The following is a 26,421-nucleotide window of genomic DNA, read 5'->3' as shown; positions in this document are numbered from 1 at the left end:
TCAAAAAGTTTGAATTCTTCAACCTTTGTGGTAGGGAACAATGAGTTTTATTCATGGAATCTTGGTAAAAACATGTTGTATAACGTTGTTTAAAGTTATTAATGTCCAAAAAACCTACATAAATTCAGAAAATAACTTAAAAAACCAAGATTCCTTGCTTCAAAATTCTGCAGAAAGATGAACACGGGGCCGTGCTCAATGAGCACGGGGCCGTGTCCAGAAACTGTTTCATCACATAAACTGTTTTTCGGTTTATTTTTCGTAGAATGGAGAGTGAAAACAGCGAAACATCATCTGTTCATTCCTCAAACAGCCGAAGGGGAAGAAGGCCCTCCGTTGAAGCTACGCTTGTGCACTATGTGATAGCATTGAGGGAAGCTCTCGACGAAATGACGTCAGTAGAGGAGGTCCTGATTGACCGTATTAACGATCTTACGGTGGGACTTGAAAGTAGCTTCCAAGAAATTAACCTTTTGCACCAAAGGTTAAACATTCTTGTAGCACCTCCAATGGAACCAGTCCTTCCACAACAAGACTGGAACTTAGCACTCGGGGTTAACAACCCTACCGGGTGGGAAGACTTTCCCGCGGAACCTTCCATGGAACACCCACAAGAAATTCCAGCGGAAATCGAAACTCCTCAAACTAATGCAAATGAGCCCTCTTTTCTCCTTCCAAGGGAGGTGGAGGAGTGGCTCGCCGACATGTGAGGGGAACCACACCCGGAAGAAGGAGTTTCTAAAACCCTTATCTAACCAAGATTAGTAGCTTCTTGGAAATTTTGCTAATTAAAATATAACATAGGGCTAGAACTCCATGATTTAATATTTATGTATTTTTATCTTTAGTTTTTATGTAATGTCTCTCTCTATGTTTGCAATGATATGATGGTTTCTAAGGCTTGATGGTTATTAATAAATAAAACACACTCATGGTGGTAATAGATGAAAAAAGGAACGAGAAAAATGGCCCCATGCACAAAGAACAGAGCAACCCGACACAAATCTCCATCACAGAAGGCTCAACACGGGCCGTGCCCAACCAACACGGCCCCGTGCTGAGCCACCTGCAGAAAAACGCCCAGTTCAGGTAACTGGACACGGGCCGTGTTCAGCGGACACGCCCCCGTGTCCAGGCTTCTGTCTTATTTCTTTAATTTCTGTTACTGGCACCTGACCACGTGGCCGTGCCCGGTCACCACGGGGCCGTGTCCAGGATGCCAGTAACATAAATCTTTGCTTTTTAACCCACTTTTACACATTCTAATCAACCGAAAATCTTATTTTTGGGACACATTGAGGACAATGTGTAATTTAAGTTTGGGGGGGATGCTAAAACCTTGAATTTTTCAAATCCTAATTACAAGCCTAACACAAAACTCTATTGGAACCGCTAAACACCCCAAATTTTTTTCAAAAACTTTTCGTTTTTTTTTTACTTGTCTTGGTTTAATTTGGGAATAACAAGTTCTAAAAAGGTTATATTTTTACAAATTTACAACCGATAGCGTCGTGATAACAAAGAACCAACATAAGAAAATTACGAAACGGCATAACAAGTCTAGTTAAAAATTCGATTATATATACTTGATCGCATTAAAAACCCATTCCCACAAAAGTGAGTTTTGAGCCTTTATTGAGCATACAAATATACATCTTTAGACTAAATGCTCATTTTTCGTTTCTTGTGTGAATAGCCGCTTGGTTCTTACAACTCTAGAACTTGCCACGACGATACATTCCCGGTCCTTACCAACTTAAACCCAAGTAAGTAAGTGATGGAGGCATTAGGACTAACCATATTTTTCTTTCTACACCATTATTTTTCATTTTTTTTACCACCTACCCAAAATCCCCCTAGTTAGCCCCTTTGAGCCTAAACCTTTCATTTCATTACCCTAAAACCCTTTTTACCCACCAAAAACCTTTTTTTTTATTTTTCACCCTTTATTTTAGTAACAAGCTCGGTTTTTCGTAAGATCGCTATTTTATGTGACTTTCCAAAAAAAAATGATAAAGTCAAAAACAAACAAAAGCTATATAAAAGCTTGTTTGGAGAAATACTTCAAAATAAAGAGTCACTAAAAACAAGGTGTGTCACGAAAACCGACGCTTTTTACGATTTTCGCCCTTTTTCTAACCACTAACCCAACCACCCACCTTTAACCCAAGCCTAACCCTTCACCCAAAAAGTCCTCTTGATATTTACAAAGGTAAAAAGTTAAAAAGGAGGAGGATTGATTGCTTGGCAAGCCTATGGAAGGCGTAAGTTCCATGCCGCTCTCGAGTGATTCACTAAAAAAAATTACACCTTCGGCCGAGTGTTGAGTGATCTCCCGTGAGGTATGTGAACTTGTATATAAATGGAATTTTAATAAGGCATGCTATGCCCGAATAAGTAATTTATCCTGTGAAACGTTCTAAATAAATCATAACGAATAGGATTGTAAATAAATAAAAATAAAACTTACAAAGATCTTGGATTCCCGACACTCTATGACAAGCCAAAAACTTTCTCTTCTACCTATTCCATTTGGGAGTGTAAGCCACATTTAAAGAGTTTTGCTTGAGGACAAGCAAAAGTTCAAGTGTGGGGGTATTTGATGTGTGTAAAATGCAACATATAAATCACATCAATTAAGGCATAAAACTAACCCTTTTTAAGTACTAATGTTGGAAAAAGAGTGTTTTTGTCTTCCTTTTGTATTTTCAGGATGAAATGAGCTCAAATTCACAAAAGAAGCAAAAAGACAACTAATTCTAGCATAAATACAAGAAAAGGAATAAAAGTAGACTGCCCGGACCCTCAACAGCATCCCCCAAAGCAAAGAAGAGAAAGCAGAAGTCTGAACACGCCCTGTGCTCAGCCAGCACGGGGCCGTGCCCAAGAAGCAGCATAAAAGACAAACTTATAGAAGCTTCCATTGCCCACCACGGGGTCGTGTCCAGCGGGCACGGGGGCGTGGTGAAAGTACAGCAGGCGCATTAATTGTAATTGCGAATTACAATTAATGAGGAGAGAGAGTGTCAGACGGGCACGGGGGCGTGTCCAGTGGACACGGGGCCGTGCGCAGCCTTCTGTTCAGCCTATAAATAGGAGTGCTTGGTTTCATTTTAACTCATCCCTTGGCACACCACCTCTCTCACACTTCATCCACCACCCACCACCACCATAACACCATCATCCACCACCATCATCCATTGTCCATCGTAGAGTGTGTGAGTCGTCTCGGGATCCAAGATTGATCGTAAGAGTTCTTGACAATCAAGGCCATGTTTGCCTAAGTCTCATACATCACTTGGTGAAGACAAGTGTTTAGTATAATACTTTTTATTTTTAATCTTTTGCACTTTTTATTTGGTTTTGTATTAATGACTTTAATAACTAGTTGCTTATGTTGAAGGTGATCTTTCCTTATCGTTTGTCCGTGGTGTCTTGGCATTATTTTACTGTCTATATAAAATAAAAGATTTTCACCATTCATATCTCCACGGTCTATATGGAGGTATGTTGGCTACCTGGTCGGGGGTTAAGGGAACGGTTTGGTAAGGGTCTTGCCCTTGTTCAGCGTTTAGAGGTCCTGCTTGGGACCTGGGTCGAATTTAGTAGGATCTCCTTCAATGCCCATAGGTATTGGATGGCGGGGATCCAAACTCTTTGACCCCCTCATAAGTTAACTACTATTAATACTATAACCCGGCTATTTAGGACTGTATCCCTGCTGACTCGGACTACTTAGCCGAGGGTAACGTCACCGCCGAAAGCGGGGCCTACCACAATTTGCATTAATAACTTAATTCATTATCTTTCAATAATCCGACCCTTTAGGATTGTATCCTTGCTGACTCAAACTGCTGGGTTGAGGGTAACGTCGCCTTCAAAAGAGGGGCCTACTACAATAACTAAGATAATCTCTTAAACAAGTGCAAAAGTACGAAAATAATCAAAGGTTATACTAATACACGTGTCGGATCCAAGTGATTCATCTTGTCTATCTGTTTTTATTTTATTTTATTTTTCAGCATTTAGTTAGTTTTTATTTTCTTAGTTTAAAAAACATTTTTCTCACTTTTTGATTTGATTAGACGTTGAGGATAAACCGGTATTAAAAGCTCTTGTGTCCTTGGACGACCTCGGTATCTTACCAACAGTATACTACGTCCACGATGGGTGCACTTGCCCATATGTGTGTTTAGTGTTAGTGAATATCGTGTTTTATAAATTTAAAACTTGGCTAAAAGTGTAAAAAGGGCTTAAATATACATCAAAAATATATTACACTACACACGCATCAGGTGGGTACAAGGGAAATCACCCTAAGTGCAACCGATGTAATTTGCACCATAGCGGGCAGTGCAACAAGGATCGTTGTCAGAGATGTCACAAGCTGGGTCATGAAGCTAAGGATTGCAGGAGCCCACGTCCTGCGAATCAGAATCGCCAACAACAACAACAAGCTCCACAGAACCACCAGCAGCATCAGCAGGGAAATAAAGGATGCTTTCAGTGTGGCGCTGAAGGCCACTTTAAGAGGAACTGCCCCCAACTGAACCAGAATCAGAACAACCAAAGAAACGAGAACCACAATGGAAACAACAACGGAGGTAACAATAATGGCAATGGCGCCCAAGGTCGGGTGTTCGTGATTGATTAGGGTGAAGCAAGGAACGATCCCAACGTTGTGATGGGTAAGTTTCTTCTGGATGATTTCTTTGTTACTATTTTATTTGATTCGGGTGCCGATACTAGCTACGTGTCCCTAAAAGTTAGTTAGATGCTTAAGCGTACTCCAACACTTTTGAACACCAAGCACATCGTAGAGTTAGCAAATGGTAAAAGTTTAGAGGCTACACATATAGTTAAGGGTTGCAAGCTTGTCCTTGCCGATCAGACCTTTTCTATCAACCTCATTCCTATCGTTCTGGGTAGTTTTGACGTTGTCATTGGGATGGATTGGTTATCTCAACACCAAGCGGAGATTATTTGCAAGGAGAAAATCGTCCGTATCCCTCGTTCTGATAAAGAACCCCTCGTGATTCGTGGCGACAAGAGTGGTGCTGTTGTAGGCATCATCTCCTTCCTTAAGGCCCAGAAGTGTTTGCGAAAGGGCCACACCGCTATTCTAGCCCTCGTTTCTGATACATCCGCGGAAGAAAGGAAGATAGAAGACATACCTATTGTACGTGATTTTCCTAAGGTATTTCCTGAGGAATTACCTGGTCTTCCGCCTCATCGTCAAGTCGAGTTTCAAATCGAGCTAGCTCCTTGAGCAGCGCCCATAGCTCGAGCACGTTATCGTCTAGCTCCATCAGAACTCGAAGAATTGTCTACGCAACTACAAGAACTCTTGGAAAAGGGTTTCATACGTCCTAGCTCTTCGCCATGGGGAGCTCCAGTGTTATTCGTAAAGAATAAAGATGGTACCTTCAGAATGTGTATTGACTACTGCGAACTCAACAAGGTGACCGTGAAGAATCTTTATCCTCTTCCGCGCATTGATGACTTATTCGACCAGTTGCAAGGGTCGAGTTATTACTCTAAGATTGATTTCAGATCGGGATACCATCAGCTGAGAGTCCGAGAGGAGGACGTCTCCAAAACAGCATTCAGAACTCGTTACGGCCATTATGAGTTTCTGGTTATGCCTTTCGGATTAACGAATGCACCTGCGGTCTTCATGGATCTCATGAACCGAGTGTGCAAACCCTACCTGGATAAATTTGTCATAGTGTTCATCGACGACATCCTGATCTATTCTAAGAGTCAGGAGGAACACGAGCAACACCTGAGACTTATTCTGGAACTTCTCCGAAAAGAGCAGTTGTATGGCAAGTTTTCGAATTGTGACTTCTGGCTTCGCGAGGTCCACTTTCTAGGCCACGTAGTGAATAAGGATGGGATTCATGTTGATCCATCCAAGGTTGACTCGATTAAGAACTGGCCTGTACCCCGTACACCAACAGAAATCCGCCAATTTTTGGGTTTGGTGGGCTACTACAGAAGATTTATCAAGGATTTCTCAAAGATTGCGCAACCTCTCACTTCACTGACTCAGAATGGTGTCACTTATCGTTGGGGTGATGCACAGGAATTGCGTTTCAGCACTTAAAAGATAGACTTTGTAGCGCGCCTATCCTCTCATTTCCTGAAGGCACATAAGATTTTGTGGTTTACTGCGACGCTTCCATCCAAGGACTTGGTTGTGTGTTGATGCAACGTGACAAGGTCATTTCCTACGCATCGCGCCAACTTAAGGTTCACGAAAGGAACTACACTACGCACGACCTGGAATTGGGAGCAGTTGTTTTCGCGCTTAAGATATGGAGACATTACCTGTACGGTACCAAGTGCACCATTTACACCGATCACAGGAGTCTCGAGCATATCTTCAAGCAAAAGGAATTGAATATGCGACAACGTCGATGGGTAGAGCTCTTGAACGATTATGAATGCGCTATCAAATACCATCCGGGCAAAGCCAATGTTGTGGCCGACGCCCTCAGTCGAAAGGACACTATACCTAAGCGTGTACGTGCGTTACAGCTTACCATCCAATCCAACCTTCCCGCTCAGATTCGCGATGCTCAGGTTGAAGCATTGAAGGCAGAGAACATCAGGGCCGAGTCCTTACGAGGATCGAGGCAATGACTAGAACAAAAGGAAAACGACGCCTACTATGTTAACGGACGCATCTGGGTTCCACTTTATGGATTTACGCGAGCTTGTTATGGATGAAGCACATAAGTCTCGTTATTCAGTACATCCTGGTTCGGATAAGATGTACCACGATCTAAAGACTACATATTGGTGGCCTGGTATGAAAGCCAGCATAGCAACCTACGTCAGCAAATGTTTGACTTGTGCTAGGGTCAAGGTCGAATACCAGAAACCATCAGGCCCACTCCAACAACCAGAGATTCCGAAATGGAAATGGTAGCAAATTTCCATGGATTTCATTACTGGCCTACCCATATCTCAACGCGGAAATGATACCATTTGGGTGATCGTGGATCGACTGACCAAGTCTGCACATTTTCTGCCTATCAAGGAAACAGATAAGTTTTCTACACTAGCAGACATTTACCTAAAGGAAGTAGTATCAAGGCATGGAGTGCCAACCTCCATCATTTTTGATCGTGACGCGCGTTTTACCTCTGAACTGTGGCAAGCTATGCACAAGTCTTTTGGCTCACCTTTAGATATGAGCACCGCTTATCACCCACAGACGGATGGGCAATCTGAACGCACCATCCAGACCCTTGAAGACATGCTTAGGGCATGTGTAATCGATTTTGGTAACGGCGGGGAAAAGCATCTCCCGTTAGTGGAGTTTTCATACAACAACAGTTACCACACCAGCATCCAGGCCGCTCCATTCGAGGCATTGTATGGACGGAAGTGCTGATCACCTCTTTGATGGGCAGAAGTTGGTGTCAGTCAAATCACCGGCCCAGAACTTGTAGTAGATACAACCGAGAGGATTGCTCAGATACGACAACGAATGGCGGCAGCTCGCGACCGTCAGAAAAGTTATGCTGATAAGCGAAGAAAGCCACTCGAGTTCCAGGTTGGGGATCGAGTGCTACTCAAAGTCTCACCTTGGAAAGGTGTAGTTCATTTTGGCAAACGAGGCAAGCTCAATCCGCGTTACGTCGGACCGTTCGAAATCATCGAGAAAATTGGCAAGGTCGCCTACAGGTTGAATCTACCTGAAGAACTCAGCGGAGTTCACAACGTATTCCACGTGTCAAATCTGAAGAAGTGTCTGTCAGACGAGACCCTCATAGTTCCCTTAAAGGAGCTCACTATCGACGACCAGCTGCGATTCGTCGAGGAACCAGTAGAGATTACCGATCGAGATGTTAAAATTCTCAAGCGCACCAGGATACCTCTTGTCCGAGTTCGTTGGGATTCCCGTCGTGGCCCAGAGTACACCTGGGAACGAGAAGACCAAATGAAACTCAAGTATCCCCAGCTGTTTAAGAAAAGTGCAACCACTACTGAGGCTGAAGCTACTACAAAATTTCGTGACGAAATTCCAAATCAACGGGGGGATGATGTGACACCCCAGGAAAACCAGGAAACCAACGCAACATAACTAGCTTCCTCAGTAACCACGTGCTAAATTTCGGGACGAAATTTTCTTAACAGGGGGAGAATGTGACAACCCCCAAAATTCCATGTATTCCGTACAATTTATTAATGAAAATTAAAGTGCTTGATGACTGTGCTGAATCATTTAACTGCTTTCTGATATCTGTGTTATACTTACATGTGCATGGTAACATACTAGTAATGCACAGAAAAGTTACCAAATAGTCCGTTATGATTTCCTAAGTGTTAGAAAGTAAAAACGTTACAAAAATATATATGTAGGACACTTTACGGATTAATTAAGCACTTTAACGGAACAACACCGAACCGAACAACCGGACTTTACCCGGAATACGAAAATATTGTCAAACACATTGTTCTTATTTTTCTGAGCTAGTTAGGGTTCCCGAACACCCTAACACACTATATAATTAATAATACACTTAAGACACTAATTTAACACTTGAATTCTAACTAGAACTTGTAACTAATACTTACAACCCAACCCTATAACCCCCCCCCCCTCTTGAAAACGGTTACCATGGGTGTCCCCACCCATGGATTTGTTTAGTATTTTATTTGATTATGTTGGTAAGTAAGGAACATAATATACAATGGTTAAATGGTAAGAATGGGTTATAAGAAGGCACTAGGTCATAACCTTTCATACTCATCTTCACCAACAACTTTCCTTCTCTCTTCCTCTCCTCTTGATCATCCGAGAACAACCACCACCATACCACCACCCTCACTTCATTTTCCAAGCAATCTACATACATACAAAGGTGCTAAGGATCATACAACGAAGCTTGGTGCTCTCGGAAGTGGAAGGATCTTCTCCATTTGCTATTAACCATCACTTTTCTACACTCGAACTCCCCTAGCCTTGAGCTAGTGGTAAGAACTTAGATCCGTTCATTTTTCATGTTATTTAAGTGGTTAATATTTATTTGATGATGAGAATCCATGAAACTCTAAAGAACCTTAAACAAGTCTTGAACATAAACTAGTCTAGTGATGAAATGATGTTAGAATGATGTTGTTATGATTCTTGTTGATTTTCTGATGATTTGCTGGTTAATATTGATGTTTGATGTTGTTGTGATCACTAAACATGTTAACGGAATCAATCGAACACAAGTTAGAAAGTTAAAAGCTGAAACAGTAGGCTGTTTGGTGATTACAGCCAACTTCAGTTGGCTGTAACAGGATGGTAACTTAATGAAAAATGTATTTTCTGAAGTCTAGATTTATGTATTATGAAATACGGTTCTAATGGCACCAGAATCATAATTTTTGGACTTCGTTTACTATTTTTAAAGACCCGATTTGTAACAGCAGCTAAAGCTGAGTTTTTACAGCAGTAAATAGGTGTTATATTTTTAGTCATAACTCGAAACCTGAGTAGAATTAGATCATGAAATTCGTACTGTAGATGGATACTGACGTCATAGTAATTGTCCCAGTGGAATTTCGTCAATCTGACTTACAATGAATTTTTAATGAATTATTCCGTGGACTGCAGTCAGAAAATAATGAATCTGATTGCAGTCTGGAAAATGATTTTTAGTAAAATATTGCTGATGAATTAGATCCCGATATTTTTACACAGTAATACTTGGATCATGTAGCACCTTCTGTAAAAAGTTGGGAATTTTTGAAGTAAGATAACTATTTTATTAAAATGCCCGAAAACAGCCCAGTTTTGAATATAAAGCTGAGAGTAGGGTTTGCACGGAAAGTGTGTTTTTCCTAGAAAGCCTAGGAAGCGATCTTGTCCATTGGATTGGTGTGTTTAATGGTTGAGATCAAATCAATGGCAAGATTGTAATATTCAATAAAATTTAATAGAATGTTTTAAATGATGAGGGGCAAAATCGTCTTAACAGTGTTTTAAAACAATCAAGTATAACCGTCAACACTTCACATCTCCTTAATACACGCGAATTTCCCTCTCTCTCACTTTCTCTCTCTAAACCCTCGAAGAAGTCAGAAAATATTCATACCAAAAATACCGAGAATCATGGATGAAGATAAGAGATTTTCAATCTTTTATATACGTAAGATCAATTGGACATTGGTTGTTGTGTTTTAGAAGGCGATTAGGGTTCGATAGTTCTCTACATTGAAGTGTTTTATGTTTGCAGGTAAGAAATTCAAAAAAAAAGAGGATTTAAACAAGATGGAATCCAGCAAAATCAAAGTGGGTGAAAGTGAAAACAGACTATCCGGGAGCAAAGTTGTAGTAGCGAGAACCTCAGGTATGTGTTTTAGAGTAAAAAAAGGTGAGTATGATTTACGATTGTTTGGGATGACTGTGTTTTTTTTTTGTTTTAATTTTTTTGTTGTTGGTTATGTGTGATATGGAATGTTTATATAGGTTTTACACTATGTATAGACCAATTCTCTGTGTTAATGAGTTTGCCCCAAATGTGTTTTATGGGTGTGTTTCCGATGATGTGTTTTAAACACAGGTAGTGAGATGGTTTCAATGGACAAATGTGTTTTATGTACCTTTTTTTTGAACATACATCTGTTATGGGATAGGTGTAAATATAATGTGTTTTATGGATAGGTTGTGTGGTGGGTTCTCCATAAACTGTGTTTGTTAATGGTTAGGGTACTGAAAATGTGTTTTAATGTCAGCCTTTTACTTGAACAGTGCAGATGTGTTTTACTGTCAGCCTGTAAGTGCTTTATTCGTATTAAAAATAGGTTTGATGTACACTTTTTGAACAAAATGTGTTTTATTGTAATGTATTAGCATGCTGTGTTTTACTGTTAGGGTAATGATGTGTTGTCCAAAAAACTGTTTTTGTTAATGGGTTTTTTATTAGATGTGGGTGTAAAGCATATGTGTTTTAAGGTCATTTTGGTCATAAGTTTACGGTGAACATGTTTGTTTTAAGGTTAATTTATTAGATAAGGCAGTAGAAATGTGTTTTATAAATAACAAAGATGTGTTTTCAGTCAAACGGAGAAAAAGTGAGAGAATAAAAGGAAAATGGCTTTCAAGGGTACCCGGAAACCCACCGGACAAGCCAATAATACTGGATGAATCGGACACAGAAGAAGGATCACCTTTACAGGGTACGGTTAGTTGTGGCAGTTAAAGGTGGGGGGGGTGGGTAACTTATATGGCCACCTGTCTGATAAGTTGTGTTAATTTTTGTTACAAACAGTTGAGCGTGTTAAAAAACATAAAGAAACAATAGACAACAAAGTATCGTCCACACAACAACCGCCTGCCGGTACCCTTCTGTCTGACATTGCACATCTCTTTCCGAACGTAATGGATAAAGATGTCGTATTACAGTCGGAACCAAACGAAAAAAGTGAAATTCCCATATGTAAGTTAAATGAACGAACGTGAAACCATATGTTCAATGAGTTAAAACACAACAGCATAGTACTAACAAATTTTATGGGTTTTAAATCAGCCGCCACAAACAAAAAGGGAAACGAAACCGGTAAGAAGAGGAAGCACAAAGAGGCTGGAATCATACCGGAAGAAAAGAAAGCTGCGACTGTACAAACGGTTAAGCCGATTAAAGAAGCAGCACACGGTAAAGTTAATATTAAGGACTAAATTTCAGATACTTAAAAGACTGACTTGCTGACCGGCTTGGTATATTTGTGTTTTGTCAGGTACGACAATAGACGATTCTGATGATGATTTTGACAACCCACCTTGGAAAAAAACAAGGTCAGGTGCGGGTCAAAAAGTAGTTGAAAAAACACAACAACCCGCATATGCTACATCAATCAAAGACTCTAAAACACACAAGAAGCGACAACCGGTAAAGAATTACATACCACTTGCTGATGGGAAACTAACTATGCGATTGGCTCTTAAACACATGGGGGAGTTAATGGAATCTTTGAACGAAAATCAACGGGGGGCTGTCCGAAACATAGGTTTCGGGTCAATACTTAGCTTTCGAATGGGTCCGATTCCCTCAACTCTGAGTTGGTGGTTGGTAAATAATTACGACACTAAAACACGGGTCTTGAATTGCGGTAGCCACCACATTCAAATAACAGAGGAATTGGTGCACGATGTGTTCGGAGTACCGAGAGGGAACGAAGAAATAAAGGAAGTAGCGAGGGCAAGGGCTGATTTCCACGAGGTTGTGGCAGAATGGAAAGCACAATTCGAAAGTGATCCTGCACGCTTGACGCCTGTTCAGTTCAAAACATACATGCAGGGGCAACAAGCGAGCGGACGGATCTTTGTGTTGAACTTTTTGTTGTTCTACAACACACTTCTGGGAGAGACAACTACGAATTCATCAATTAATATGAAGTTTTTACCAGCATTGCATCGAGGGAAGGATATCAAAAGTTTTAACTGGTGTGAGTACATGATCAGGTGTCTGGATCGAACGGTGGAAGCATGGACACCAAAGGAGCCCTTCCTTGGACCAATGCCATTGCTAGTGGTATGTTCTAAATAGATATGTAATTTCCTAATATAAAACAAAGAGTAATGTGCTTTAAAACACATCTGTGTTGGAAAAAACACATCTGTTCTAGTAAAACACAGTATGTATATAAAAACCATCAACACACATTCTAATAATAGTTAAACAGTATTATAGGTGATATAACACAACCTGAAGTATACCAAACCTTTAAAACACATCTGTTTTGGTAAAACACATTAATGTTGTATTCGAAAAAATAGAAATGCACCGATAGACTCAAAACTTATTTTGAAGACCATTATGTATATAAAAACCATCAACACACATTCTAAGAATAGTTAAACAGTATTATAGGTGATGTAACACAACCTGGAGTATACCAAACCTTTAAAACACATCTGACGTTAGTTTCGTTATTTGGTTTTTTACAGGCTGCGTTGATACGTGACCAGAAGATATACAAAGAAGGTGAACAAAGAGCAGCGCATCTCATCGAAGATATCAATGATGACGATATCGAGGCAGTGAGCATAAAGTTGGACTCGGTCAGATTAGATCAAATCTTAGTGGAAGAGTACGAGTTGCAACCGGAACAAAGGTATCCGTTTGCAAAAAAGAGTGATGATGACATCGAAGCAGAAGTAGTGAAAACAAAGAAAAAAGATGAACCGAAGGCTGAAAAACACATTACCAAGTGTGTTCCGGAAAAAAAGAAAAAAACATTCGTAAAGCCGGCCGGTAAAGCACATGGTAAACCTCCGGTCTCACCGTCACCGAAAAAAAAACAGACTGAAAAGAAGCTGCCGAAAGCCGGAGAGGCTGGGAAGAAGAAAACTTTAAATGAAAGTGGTCCGGAAAATGCGCGTGTTGTAGAAGAAATACCGGTTAATGCGGGTTTCCAAGCCGATTTCGCAGATTGCATGAATGAAGAAGCTGGCCAGGAACGAGTGCCTATTATAGATACATCCGATATAGAAAGATACTACCGAGAAACCGGCGAGTGGGGACAAACACAACAAAGTCAGCCGGGAATTAGCTCATCTATGGCATCTCAATATGGATCGACACCAGCGACACAAAGCGACGAGGTAATCTTTTAATTTTCCAATTATTTACACTTAACATCTTAAACCACACAATCATACTACCTAAAAACCATATTTGGTATTAGTAAAACACACTGCTAAATGTTAAAACACACATTTATGTTATTGGTAAACCACTTTACGAATGGTAAAACACATTAAAGTATTAACAGCCTGATCATTTAACACACATATTCTGTTTGCTAACAACACATTCAGAATACCAAAAAACTTAAACTGGAATTATTAAAACACACTAATTATTTGGTAAAAACAGAATACTGATGCTGATTTAATAATTATTTGGTAAAAACACACTAATAATAAAAAAACAAACTAATGATTGGAAAATAACATTTTCCAAAAAGGTAAAACACTTTTAATAATGGTAAAAACATAGTGCAGGGTTTGGAAGTAGCACCAATGCTGATTTAATACACCTTGTGATTGCTAAAACACACTGCTGCTAAACCATATTTGGTATTAGTAAAACACACTGCTAAATGTTAAAACACACATTTATGTGATTGGTAAACCACTTTAAGAATGGTAAAACACATTAAAGTATTAACAGCCTGATCATTTAAAACACATATTCTGTTTGCTAATAAAACACACTGCTGGTAGGTAAAACACAAACAACATAAAAAATTAAAAAAGAACCACAAATATTGATAGGGAAAACAAATTATAACCTGGTAAAAACACGTTGCGTAATTGGAGAAATAAGAATATGATAAAGTGTGTATGATGTAATTCAGGTACATGCGGGAATGTTGGAGGTTTTCTTGAATCAATTCGACGAATGTGTAAAAAGGATAACCGACACTTTTACAGAAGGTTTCCAATTGTACCCCCAAAGTGAAAAAATCAAAGAAGTACACAAATTGTGGACAGATAAGTTGAAAAAGGTCGGATCAACGTGTACGACAACCGAACAACCACAAACTCCTGATGATAAAACACCGGAAAAAGAGGCAAATAAGGAGAATTTGGATATGTCACAGTTGTCGCAGTGGACACCTTCATTGGCCGAAGAGGTATGCAAGACGGTTGACAAGACAACCACGCAGACGACTCAGCTTGCAGTAATTGAGCCGCCCGCACAGAAGACTCAGGTTGAAGAAATGGAGAAGACCGCACTCGCCGTCACACCAATCTCCCAGAAAACACAGGAAGAGTACGAATATACAATTAGACGTGGGCGGCTAATACACGATATGGACCTTGGAAAGCCGAAAATAAGACCGGAAAGACAAACAGAGTTGACCGATGCTCTAAGGTCACCTTACGTGAAGCGGGCAGTGTCGATTAAGGCAAAGCTTGAAAACGCTGAGCTCTCCGTCAGCTCATACATGTTTTCAGCCTGGGGTTCAATGTGGTATGTTAAAACACATCTGTTTTGGTAAAACACATTAATATTGTATTCGAAAAAATAGTAATGCACCGATATACTCACAACAGTTTGAAACTGATTCTGATGAATAAATTGTAAAACATTTAATAAAACACATTTGTATACATTAGGGATGTTGTCTTCAGAACTAAGAAAGGAGTGCCGGTGATGAGATCTCCGCTCGAATCATTATTGCCGGGAATCGAGGTGCACATATTGGTAATAAGCGCGTGGGCGGATTTGTTGAATTACGAAGAAAAATTCAAGCTAAAGGGAAGCATCGCACGCCTGTTCTGTTCAGTCAATATGTTGGTAAGGCTGATCATATTGGAATTGCAATTTAAGTTGTCAACTTTAGTAATATTGTTTAACACGATTAATTTGAAATGCAGAATGAAGACGACTACATTAAAAATGCAAAATCAAGAGCAAAAACGTTCGGAGACAACATGGAACCGGTTTTAGTTTCAGCTGATGTCAAAAAGATACCTGAACATGCCCTCATCTTTGTACCAGTCTTACACGAAGCTCATTTCTATTGTGTATGCTTTAATTTAAAGGACATGAAGGTAGAAGTTTTGGACAACAGCGCTAAGGATGTCTCAATGCAAGCGAAATACAAAAAAAGGCCGGAAAAATTGGTACGCCCGTCTGTATATAAAATACAAAAGTCCTGTGTTATGTAAATGCATGTCATTTGGATTACAATTTTTTTATAAACACAAAAAATTAAAAACTGCAAAAAAAATGTTTACAAAATATATATGAATAAGGTTTGATGTTAAAACACATGTGATAATAAAATGACTCTAAATGATGATATTATAAGTTTAGTGTGCTAAAACACATTAAAATGTTACTTAAACTGTTACTTAATGTGTTAAAACCCACTTCATGATAAGTATAAGTTTAGTGTGCTAAAACACACTTGATAAAATGAATGATACGTTAGCAGCACTAGTGAATCTTTAAAACACAGTGTAGAACATAATAACATATAAATATTAAATTAAAACACACTGTTACTTAATTCTACGTTGTATTGTGCCTCTACATGTGTATTACTTTATTACTTTACTACAGTATTGTGCCTATACTTAATAACGGTATTAAGAGCTTAAAACACACTGAGTCAGAACTTTAAATTTATCTCTTTGTTAATTACGTTGATCATTATAACGCATTCAGTTTAAAACACAAGCGCTGATTTAAACTGTTTATCGTGCAGCGTGATGCTTTATCGGTGTACTTGGAAAAAAATGGGCATCCGGCGGGCGGGGTGATCGATAAGGTTGAGCCGGTACGATTGGAAATGCCATGGCGTACAAAAAATAATGTAATCGATTGTGGCGTCTTCCTGATGCGCCATATGGAAACATACAAGGGCGTATCTGGAAAAGGTTGGGAATGCGGATTCTCAAATGAGTGCACTGATGCGGGTGAGATTTCATACAAGCAGAGCAAAGAGATTGATGATCTCCGGCGTAAGTACATTACGAAGATGCTCCTAAGTGAAGGAAACGAGTACAGAGGTTTTGTTAAAGCCGAGGTTGCTAAATATAACAAGTTGTCGGCGGATGAAAAAAAGAGGCTAGAATCAAAAGCCTATGACACAATCCTTGCAAGATTGGATAACTAGCTTAAAATGACATGTTCTCGAAAAAAAACTTTGTTAGCGGTAGTTTGTTGACGTATTGTGCACTGATTTTCTTAAAACCCAGTTAGTTTGTTTTGTTCAGTTATCTCAATGACTTTAACAAGAAACAAATATGTTAACTTTGAACCTCTTGAACCTTGTGAATTTGTGGCTATATTATTACTTTGTTTCAATCTACAAAAGATATACAGTGCTATGACCTATTAAAACACAGTCTAGATACTTAAAACACAGTGCCAATAATGTGATCTGGGAACCAACCTATCTATGTCATCAAGCATCTGTACCTTAAAACAAACTTAAAACACATTAATATCAATACAGAAACTAAAGAGTTTACAAAAACCTTCAAGTATTAAAAAGATTGACTTCAACTTCGAATATCTGTGAAAACACATTACATATAACAGGCTGATGGATCCTAAGGAATATAAGCCAAATTAAAATTGTTAAAACACATTAACATTTAAAGAGGCTGATGGTTTGTCTGGAAAAGGCATTGTTACAGTTGTGTGACCCCTTAAAACACAGTCTACATACTTAGTGCCAATAATGAAATCTGGTAAGCAACCTATCTATATCATCAAGTGTCTATGCCTTAAAACGAAGTTAAAACACTTTAAATATCAAATACAAAAACTAAATAGTTTACAACAACCTTCAAGTATACAAAGGATTGACTTCAGATTCGAGTATCTGTGAAAACATACATTAAAACAAGTTAACGCACTTTAACATCAATAACATAAACTAAATAGTTGAAAAAACCTTCAAGTATACAAAAGAATGACTTCAGGTTCGAATATCTGTGAAAACACATTACGTATAACAGGCGGATGGATTCTAAGGAACATAATCCAAATCAAAAATGTTAAAACACATTAACATTTAAAAGGCTTGTGTTTTGTCTGGAACAAAGTTAACATTTAACATTTATAGTATGCTAAAACACATATGACTACTAAAACACATTAACATTTAAAAAGTATGCTCGTTACTCTGGAACAAAGTGAGTACTTAAGACACAGTTGAAAACTGCACTTTATGGACTAAAACAAGTTTAAAACACATTTTTAACGAAGTAAACAAATATGCCAAACCCACGAACAAATCCAGAATCCCGTAAAACAGATATGGCTACTACATAAAGAGCTTAAAACTAAAACACTAAAGCAACTATTTTCATAAAATGTCGAATACAAATCAGTCTTAAAATCACCAAAACCAAATCTCAACACAAACATACGATAAAAAAATAAAACTAAAAAACGGATAGTTCAGCAAAAAGTACTTAGAAAAATATTGATAAAAAAAGATCCTACTATGCCATCTCCTCATCGTCCATATCTGCATCGTTTCCAGATGTGTAAAACACATCATCATCATCGTTCAAACCAGTACCATCACCTTGAACAACCATAGCAGCATCTCCTTCAGGAATTGTGTCTTCATTACCACCAGCATTCCGCGAAGAACCTGCCTCAGCCCCAGCCACGTTGTATTTCCAGCACGTTACTCTGTTATGACCGTATTTTTTACATACTGAACATTGACGACGTTTACTTCCAGACTGACTTACGGCTCGCTCCTTTTGAGATTTAAGGCGTTTATGAGAACCACAGCCCTTGAACCTGGTACCAACTGGAACACGGATAGTGGCCGTGCTCTCTGGAGCAACTCCTAGCAGTTCAGCAAATCGGTTACGTCGTGTCTTGGGAGGTGCATTTATTTGAGCTTCATCCGCGGCTGACATAAACTGCTTGATATGGTCTCGAAAATCAGACAACTTATCAAAATTTGAAATCAGCTTGTTAACGACATACTCCGTTGCGTGACTAATCTCCCGAACACACCGGTTAACCTCGTCACTACGATCTGGATTTCCACCATCCGTAAGAATGGACCCGGGGGAACTATTTGGAACAGCTTCACGCGTCCAACGCCTCAATATATATTGTTTAGGAAACTCCCTTATATCAAGAATCCGTAACACGCAAAAAATGTGACTACAAAACAGCCCAAACTGCTCAAACCTGTTGCATGTACACTTAACAGTAACATCCTCCTCGCGTATCATAACCTGTAACATTTAATATCAATAAAACACAGTTCATAAAAAAATAAATAATAGACAAAAAATAAGACCACATAAAGAAAAAATAAACAATCACCTCAAAGTACGAAGAACATGGCTGATCGAGATCCTTTATAAAAAACTTAATGAAATCACCGACGTGATCTAATCTGATACTCGCACAACGATGAATAGCATGTTGAATCTCGAGTTGAACATCAAAAAATAAAGTTCTAGTATATATTTGAGCTGCTTGCTTCTCGAGAACAAAATCACTCCACTCTCCAGGGTTGGTGTATCGAGTGTCATGATCGTTTTTTCGGTGCTCATGCCTTTGCGCTTCAATAGCCGTATCAAAGTGGCTAAGAAATTCAACCAACGTGCACTTTGGATTGCTAATTTTTCCAAAAAAGTGGTTCTCGCTTTCGGACCTAGATGATGTCCGCATAAGACCAGACATTTCTTCTTCACGATAGTAAGCTGGAATCCATGATTCACGTAGCCCATATATATACGTCAGCCATTCATGGTCGGTTAACCCAAATCATGAATAATAGCGGCCCATTCAGCCTCAAAAGCTTCGGGCAATAGAGAATCAGTCCAAACAACTGCAGACAATCTTTTCCTGAAATCTGTATTTGAACATAAGGCAGCCCCAACCTAAAATGGCACATTGTATCGTGAATGACAAAAAAAAATTAATTTTAAAACACAGAACAAATCACACAAAAAATAAAAAAAAATAAAACCCTGCCATATAAAACCCATACCTTTGTAGTGAGTTTATCCATGATATGCCACATACATAACCGATGCCTCGACTCAGGCCAAACATCAGCTATAGCCCTTTTCATCGCAGGGTCTTGGTCAGTAACGATTACAGGAGGCGCGTACCCGTATGCGTTCTTGATCGCCCTAAGTAACCAGCTATACGTCTCTGCCGTTTCCGAACCGAGAATTGCAGCACCAAGTGTCACGTTCCTATTATGATTATCAATCCCAGTAAAAGGGACAAACATCATGTTATACCTTTAAAAAAACACACAATCAGCGATGAAAAAACAAATCATGATGTATTTATAACACAGTAAGATTTAAAACACAATAAATATGTAAAAAAAATAAACTCATAGTTACTTGTTACGCTTGTATGTAGCATCAAATGATATAACGTCCCCAAACATATAATAATTTCTCTTCATATCCTCGTCGGCCCAAAAAATGCACTTCAACACACCTTCGTCTGTGGTTTCATATTCACAAGAGAAGTTCGGTAAAAACTCCTTTTTTCTCATCAAACGCTTGACAAACATTTCCGCATCAAACTCTCCGATAAAAAGATTTAACTCCTTCTTGAAATTTTTAAAATCGACTTTGGTAGCACCGACTTTGTCGAACCCACCATACACTTCCTTCATAATGTTAAATGCACGAACAGGCCCGATGTTGAGATGTGACATCTTGTTTATCATCTCTTCGTGTGCACGATTAATACCCCTGTTTTCCTTGAGAAGATGTAAATCTTCTTCATGCACAAAATCGTGGTTGTGCGCCTCTATAAAATGATAAAGCAAATACTTCTTAGCATCAGTAAGTTTTATTCTGATCGCAGCCTGGCATCCGGTCCTTTTTGATGGTACCCTACGTACCCACCTATCGGACGGCTGATCTACTAAAGTATCAACTGGTCGAAAGTCTTTTTGACCCTCCTTTGAACAGAAAAAGTACTTGTTTATAACAATACCACGGTTCTCGTGCTGTGTGCCCTTCCTTACAGTCCAACCTCCCGCTTCTGCGTAAGTTTTATAAAAGTTATACGCGTCATCAACTGTGTCGAATAACATTCCCTCTGCTGGCGTCAACGAAGAGGGTGAATCCGGAATATATCTCTTCGTTCCGGTGTTTGGAGAAACTTGTTCAACACCACGTAATTGGTAATTAGGTGCATCTACAAGACATGACAAAAAAAGGGTATAAAACACATAACTAACCAAACATAACGCAACTTAAAAAACAGCGATTCAATGATAAGAGGTGAACCTATAAAAAAACATTCACATCAAACTCAACAACTGTTGAAAACACATCACATATAACAAACTGATGTTTACACATAAAGAGTTTAAAATAAACATGAACAAAAAACTGCAACTATGGAATTTAAAACACAACATTCAACTATGTAAAAAAAGGGGTGACCTTCATACTACAAACAACCATCCAACTCATGTGAAACAATGAACAAAAACACCCTGAACATGTATGACTGTTAAAACACAACACCAATAACATGATGATGGTTTGGCACAACCTCAGCATCTGTTGAAACAAGTAATTGGTAAAACACATTACAGTTAAAAAAACATCATTTAATAAGAAACTACAAAAAAGAACTCATAACTAGTAAAACACATTACTTTTAAAACACAACATCCAATAATAACACGTAACTAGTAAAACACAGTACATTTAGAACACATCATTCAATAAGAAACTACATTAGAACACATAACTAGTAAAACACAGTCAATTTAGAACACATCATTCAATAAGAAACTAAAATAGAACACATAACTAGTAAAACACATTACTTTTAAAACACAACATCCACTCTGGAACATTAAAAAAAATTGTCTTCAGGCTCAATAACTGTTAAAACACAACACTATTTAACGACAACATTAACATGATTTATATAAAAGGTTGACTACAACCTCAATATCTGTTGCAACAGGAAACTTGTTAAACACAATACGGTTAAAACACAGACAAATAAGAATCTGTATAACTGTTAAAACACATCACCAACAACAAAGCTTGATGGTCTTGCTCGTAAAAAAAAAACTGTGGATTTTAACAAGGTGACCTCTGCTGTTAAAACACATCATCAAGGTTATGAAAACAATGTGTAATCTTTATGTACTTAATACAGCTCGACAACTCTGCTGTTAAAACACAGCATCAAGAACAATCTGAATATTTTGAATAAAGGTTATAGTAAAACAATACAAAAATGCTAAAAAGGTAACTGCAATTACCATCTGCAACATCAGCGAGGGTGTTCGAAGCCATGATCTTTCAGACTTAAAAAATATAGAATAAGAACTTTGCTGATGAATAATAGGATGATCGGATTATAATATATAGATGTGTGTTTCGTGTTCGTGGAATTTGGAATAGATTTGGATTGAAAAGAAACTACAATCCCGAATTTGATGCATAGAAATCAGTTACAAAACGAAACATGCAAAAATATATAAATTGAGATAATTACCAAAAATAAAAAAAAATATATGCAATTACATGTTTGCCCTTCTAGTTAAAATACATCCATGCCACATGTCACTATACTATTGCTTCCTAGACTTTCTAGGAAAATAGGACTTTCCACACAACTCCTACTCTAAAGCTGAAACGACATAAGTAGTGATTTTGCGTGTCTAAATGTCGGGTAGGTTATCCGAGAGTGATATAACATGTTATATGTCTATAAAAATATTACGTGCAATATTGTATGTTTATTTATGAGTGGGGAATGGATGGAAGCTTATATGGGCATAAACCGTTAAAGTGATGCATGTTATGTGGTAGATGCGTGTAGAAACTTTGTGCTTATTTGAAGTCACTAATAAACTAAGTGGTAATCCTACTAGGATGTGATTGACCGACTTTGACTGTTAGCTATATTTGAGAATCTAACCGAGCAAACCGAGGTGAGTTCACACACTTTCTAAGGCATGGGATTCCCGGTGATTGGGAATGGGTTAAAGAATTTAAAACGGAATCTACATATCCTCGTTGGGTAGGATATGTACGGCCATCCTCCTTGGGCAGGATGCCAATATTATTCCTGCGTATTCTCCTTGAGTAGAACTACGTACGTTCGTCCTCCTTGGGTAGGACAACAACCTTAAAACTTACTAGACAAAACTCTATCATGAAGTCCCTCAATTTATATCGACTTAATCGCCGAGGCCAATAGCGAGCGGGTCATTAGTTAATAGCGCTATTAGGTTTAACAAACCTCACACCGTGCCAGTCGAACGGGCGTGTACTAATGGACTATGGCAAACTGTCAGTGATGATAGACACTCACGTAGGGCACAACTTATTTATGTTAGTAGTCTATATGGTAAGGTCTAGTGGTTCACATGGGGAAGCCCCCACTGATCATGGATATGGTTTGGGTAATAAAGAATAAACTGGTTAATTTTACTTTCAACTACGGGGTAACCCCCACGGCAATTACGCCAACGAAAGACAAACCACGTTTTCAGAAACAACTTAAAACTAATCAACCAACCGTGAACTCACTCAACTTTGTTGTTGACTCGTTGTTACATGCCTTACAGGTCGTTAAATGCTTGGAGCTTGCACGAGGAAGGAGTCATTGTGGGATACGGACTGTTATGTTCCGTGTTTAATATTTAAATCCTTATGAATTTATTAAACTTACGCTTTGGACTTTAAATTTATGAACTATGGACTTATATTTTGGGTTTTACTTTTAATGCTTCCGCTGTTTAACTCGAACTTAGCTAACTAGCTTTGGTCACCAATTGTATTGTGGTTGATTTTATTTACTTATTACGTTGTTCAATATGATTGGTGGCTCGATCCTGGTCATGTCACGACTCCAAGCGGTGATGCTCCGCATGGTGGATTTTGGGGGTGTGACAATCTTCGAAACCGCCTCTTCAAATATGGCTTCAAGTTCAACTTCCCCAATTGATTTTGCTGCTAATATCAACTGCTGTAGAATTTCTTCCATTCTCCTGATACCTCTGATCAAACTGGCTTCAAATACCTATGTTATTTCCATTATCTCGTAAAATTTCGACCGTTTTGCCCATGAATAAACAGCCTCCATAATATCAAGCCGAAACGAACTCACAAAATCCTCTACATCAATTTCAACCTGTCAAAACAGTAGGCAATTCAAGTTATAATTTATCAACACAGGTCAAATGTGAAGAACTGACAATAAATTAAACAGGTCAGATCAGTTTTATCACGGTAAAAAAATATGAAGAGAATGTGAACCTTGCACTCTAGTCGAACTTTAGCTACTCTTCGTGCGGTATCTTGCAATTGTGTAAAGAGCATGTCCAGTTCTTCCCTGGGCTTTTGAGCATCCTGAAGCTTTTCTTGCGAGACGAAACAAGACAAAAGAGATACCGTTTCTTCTATTTTTATGTTTTTTAAAACACCATTAAACATAAGCTCGGTTAATACCAATTCATCTGCGCTACTAATTTCACAAGCAACTTTCCCCTTCAACTCCACAACATCGTCTCTAGTCACATATCTGCATCAAATTGTACACTAAAAAAAGTATAACTCTGACCCGCTGTTACTTTTGATATAACCATGGTGGTGATTGATCGGAGGTTTGACAGTGGAGATGTGGTCTCCGACGGTGATTAATGATGGGGTAATCGGAGGTGAAATAGGGTGAGGTGAAGTGGGTCTTGTTCGCCGGAGAAAACACAGAGAAGAGGAAGAAGGGTTTTAATGGTTAAAGATGATATGTTTTTGATCTAGTCCCTGTGGTTTGCCCTTTTTAAGGAAAGGGTAAATTGGTCATTTCACATCCACTTAACAGAGAAAACAAATTGAAGTTAGACTTAGGGACTATCCGGGAACAAAAAATGAAAAGTTGGGGACTATTGAGATAATTTTAGAAAGTTATGGACTAAAGGTGAAAAAAGGCGAAACCACAGGGACTATCCGAACATTTTTCTCTTTTTCATATTAAATTACAATTATTATGCCAATCATCTTTAGATCAAGTGATGGTAATAGTTGCATTTCTTTTGGGATATGTAGGTTCAACTCTCACTTGGTGCAGAGAGACTTTAGTGGGCAATTATAGGAGACCTAGGGAAATCTGGGTTCAATCCTTGAGCCAAACATGTTTTACCGGTAATTTCATCGCCGTGGCTACGGGCGGGTGGGTTACCGGGTTTTCCTCAAAAATGGCGGTAGACTCGGATTACTCTTGGAGTACTCCGTTTGGTCCAGTGGGTGCCTCGAGAATGCTCGGGATTGCAACTGTTGGTTGTTAAAAAAAATTACAATTATTATTTTTTGTTTAAAAAGTAATTAATAAATATAAACTTAACTTAAACTTAAACTTAAAATTTCCATTGATAATTAAAACAATGAATGGTAAAACTTAAAAAAAAAAAAACGAAATCATTACAAATAAGATTTTTAGGTTAAGAATTTTAGTCAAATAATCTGAGCCGTTTAAAAAAAATGCAAACGTAAATTACACAAAATAAACTTAAATATTTATTTCTTATCTTTATCGGATCCAATTTGTAAAGACAGTGGAGTTAGTACGGAGCTCCTAGTAAAAAATCATGAGTTCAAGCCTTCAGAAAAATATTGCTTTTAAGAAAAAAAAAATAGGGTTATTGGATTTTAGTAATGTTAAGTTTCACCTTTTGGCCGATAATAATCCCAACTTTAAAAATTCTCTCCAATGATCCCAACTTATAAGAATTTGGCTTCCATAGATCCACCCCAAAAGCCTGTTCAATATCTTTTCTCGCACCCTCTTGATACTTCGCAAATTTTTTTCTTTTATTGTCTGTCGGGTGCGGAATAGTTTAATGATTGTCGAGTACGTTGGGTGTATTCCATCTGCAAGGTAGTAACCTCACCTGTATTCCACCCCCGAAACCGTAAAACTTGTGTCTGGACCTGTTCCCGCCACTACATCGTCAAATATCTGTGATTGGTATAAAATGTTAAGGTCATTAAGCAAACCCGATAGACCAAAAAAAGCATACCAGATCCAGAGATCCTGTGACGCAACAGCCTCTAGAATAATAGTGGGATGACCATGATCTCCCCTAGTATACTGACCTTGCCAGGCAGTAGGGCAGTTCTGCCACGGCCAGTGCATGTAATCAATGTTCCCAAGCATTCCTGGAAAACCATGTCTTTGTTCGTGTGCTTGATATAATTTTTGAACATCGTTTGCGTTTGGTCTCCGCAAGTATCTCTTGCTATATAATTTGACAACCAATTCGCAAAACCTGTGCAAACATAGACGTGCGGTTCTTTCGGACATCCTTAAATACTCGTCTAATGCATCGGGTGCGTAACCATATGTCAGTTGGTGAATGGCCGACGTACATTTTTGTAAATTAGTGAAACCCCTTTGCCCTCTAGCGTCGTATCGCAGTGTAAAAAACGGATCAGACAGGGCCATGTCGTCTGCGATATGTAAAATAAGCCGACGACTCATTCGGAACCAACGTCGAAACGTCTCGTCTGTGTACACGGGTTCGTGGGCAAAATAATCGGCCACTAGTTTATCGTGGGTGATGTGCACAAAATGCAACATATAAATTACATCAATAAGGGCTTAAAACTAACCATTTTTTTAGTACTAATGTTGGAAAAAGTGTGCTTTTGTCTTCCTTTTGTATTTTTAGGATTAAATGAGCTCAAAATAACAAAAGAAGCAAAAAGACAGCAAAATCTAACATAATTACAAGAAAAGGAACAAAAGTGATATGCCGACCCTCCTGACAGCATCTTCCCAAGCAAAACAAAGAAGTCAGAAGACTGAACACGCCCCGTGCTCAGCGAGCACGGGGCCGTGCCCAAGAAGCAGCAGAAAAGACAAACCTATAGAAGCTTCTACTGCCCACCATGGGGCCGTGCCCAGC

The 26,421-nt window shown here is 38.7% G+C and overlaps 4 protein-coding genes across 4 annotated transcripts in view; 1 reads left to right on the top strand and 3 right to left on the bottom strand.

Moving 5' to 3' along the window:
* LOC118479540 overlaps positions 1 to 16,717 on the top strand; it is a 30,918-nt gene extending 14,201 nt beyond the window's left edge. Inside the window, exons 6-14 of the mRNA XM_035974101.1 lie at positions 11,004 to 11,184; positions 11,277 to 11,444; positions 11,535 to 11,660; positions 11,743 to 12,536; positions 12,953 to 13,609; positions 14,368 to 14,987; positions 15,134 to 15,314; positions 15,395 to 15,643; positions 16,231 to 16,717. Of these exons, the coding sequence (XP_035829994.1) occupies positions 11,004 to 11,184; positions 11,277 to 11,444; positions 11,535 to 11,660; positions 11,743 to 12,536; positions 12,953 to 13,609; positions 14,368 to 14,987; positions 15,134 to 15,314; positions 15,395 to 15,643; positions 16,231 to 16,641 (3,387 nt within the window). The 3' untranslated portion in view covers positions 16,642 to 16,717. The remainder of the gene's footprint in view (positions 1 to 11,003; positions 11,185 to 11,276; positions 11,445 to 11,534; positions 11,661 to 11,742; positions 12,537 to 12,952; positions 13,610 to 14,367; positions 14,988 to 15,133; positions 15,315 to 15,394; positions 15,644 to 16,230) is intronic.
* Positions 16,718 to 17,812: 1,095 nt separating this feature from the next.
* On the bottom strand, positions 17,813 to 19,258 carry LOC110865153 (protein FAR-RED IMPAIRED RESPONSE 1-like). The gene is made up of 2 exons (XM_022114376.2): positions 18,831 to 19,258; positions 17,813 to 18,739 (listed from the first exon to the last, which is right to left on the bottom strand). Exons 1-2 carry the CDS (start codon positions 19,191 to 19,193, stop codon positions 17,981 to 17,983), a joined length of 1,122 nt encoding a protein of 373 aa, XP_021970068.2. The 5' UTR covers positions 19,194 to 19,258; the 3' UTR covers positions 17,813 to 17,980.
* A 9-nt stretch (positions 19,259 to 19,267) lies between these two features.
* On the bottom strand, positions 19,268 to 20,312 carry LOC110944600 (protein FAR1-RELATED SEQUENCE 5-like). Its single transcript, XM_022186256.2, has 3 exons — positions 19,871 to 20,312; positions 19,504 to 19,762; positions 19,268 to 19,393 (listed from the first exon to the last, which is right to left on the bottom strand). The coding sequence occupies exons 1-3, from the start codon at positions 20,203 to 20,205 to the stop codon at positions 19,268 to 19,270; spliced, it is 720 nt and encodes a 239-aa protein (XP_022041948.2). The 5' UTR covers positions 20,206 to 20,312.
* A 5,088-nt stretch (positions 20,313 to 25,400) lies between these two features.
* LOC110944599 lies at positions 25,401 to 25,958 on the bottom strand. Its single transcript, XM_022186255.1, has one exon. The coding sequence runs from the start codon at positions 25,956 to 25,958 to the stop codon at positions 25,401 to 25,403; it is 558 nt and encodes a 185-aa protein (XP_022041947.1).
* Positions 25,959 to 26,421: the final 463 nt, after the last annotated feature.

This window comes from Helianthus annuus, chromosome 6 (assembly GCF_002127325.2).
Source record: "Helianthus annuus cultivar XRQ/B chromosome 6, HanXRQr2.0-SUNRISE, whole genome shotgun sequence".
NCBI classification, from domain to species: Eukaryota; Viridiplantae; Streptophyta; class Magnoliopsida; order Asterales; family Asteraceae; genus Helianthus; species Helianthus annuus.
The sequence above is the reverse complement of the archived record's forward strand: the minus strand, read 5'-3'. Positions and strand labels throughout refer to the sequence as shown.

Bases quoted from the DNA above. Each gene is read 5' to 3' on its own strand.
- LOC110865153 (XM_022114376.2), bottom strand. From the start codon at position 19,193: ATGTCTGGTCTTATGCGGACATCATCTAGGTCCGAAAGCGAGAACCAC. The intron at 18,740-18,830 runs GTGATTGTTTAT...TAAATGTTACAG, and splicing joins CATGTTCTTCGTACTTTGAG to GTTATGATACGCGAGGAGGA.
- LOC110944600 (XM_022186256.2), bottom strand. From the start codon at position 20,205: ATGATAAACAAGATGTCACATCTCAACATCGGGCCTGTTCGTGCATTT. The intron at 19,763-19,870 runs GTAACTATGAGT...GTTTTTTTAAAG, and splicing joins GCTACATACAAGCGTAACAA to GTATAACATGATGTTTGTCC. The intron at 19,394-19,503 runs GTATGGGTTTTA...GTGCCATTTTAG, and splicing joins TGGATAAACTCACTACAAAG to GTTGGGGCTGCCTTATGTTC.
- LOC110944599 (XM_022186255.1), bottom strand. From the start codon at position 25,958: ATGGCCCTGTCTGATCCGTTTTTTACACTGCGATACGACGCTAGAGGG.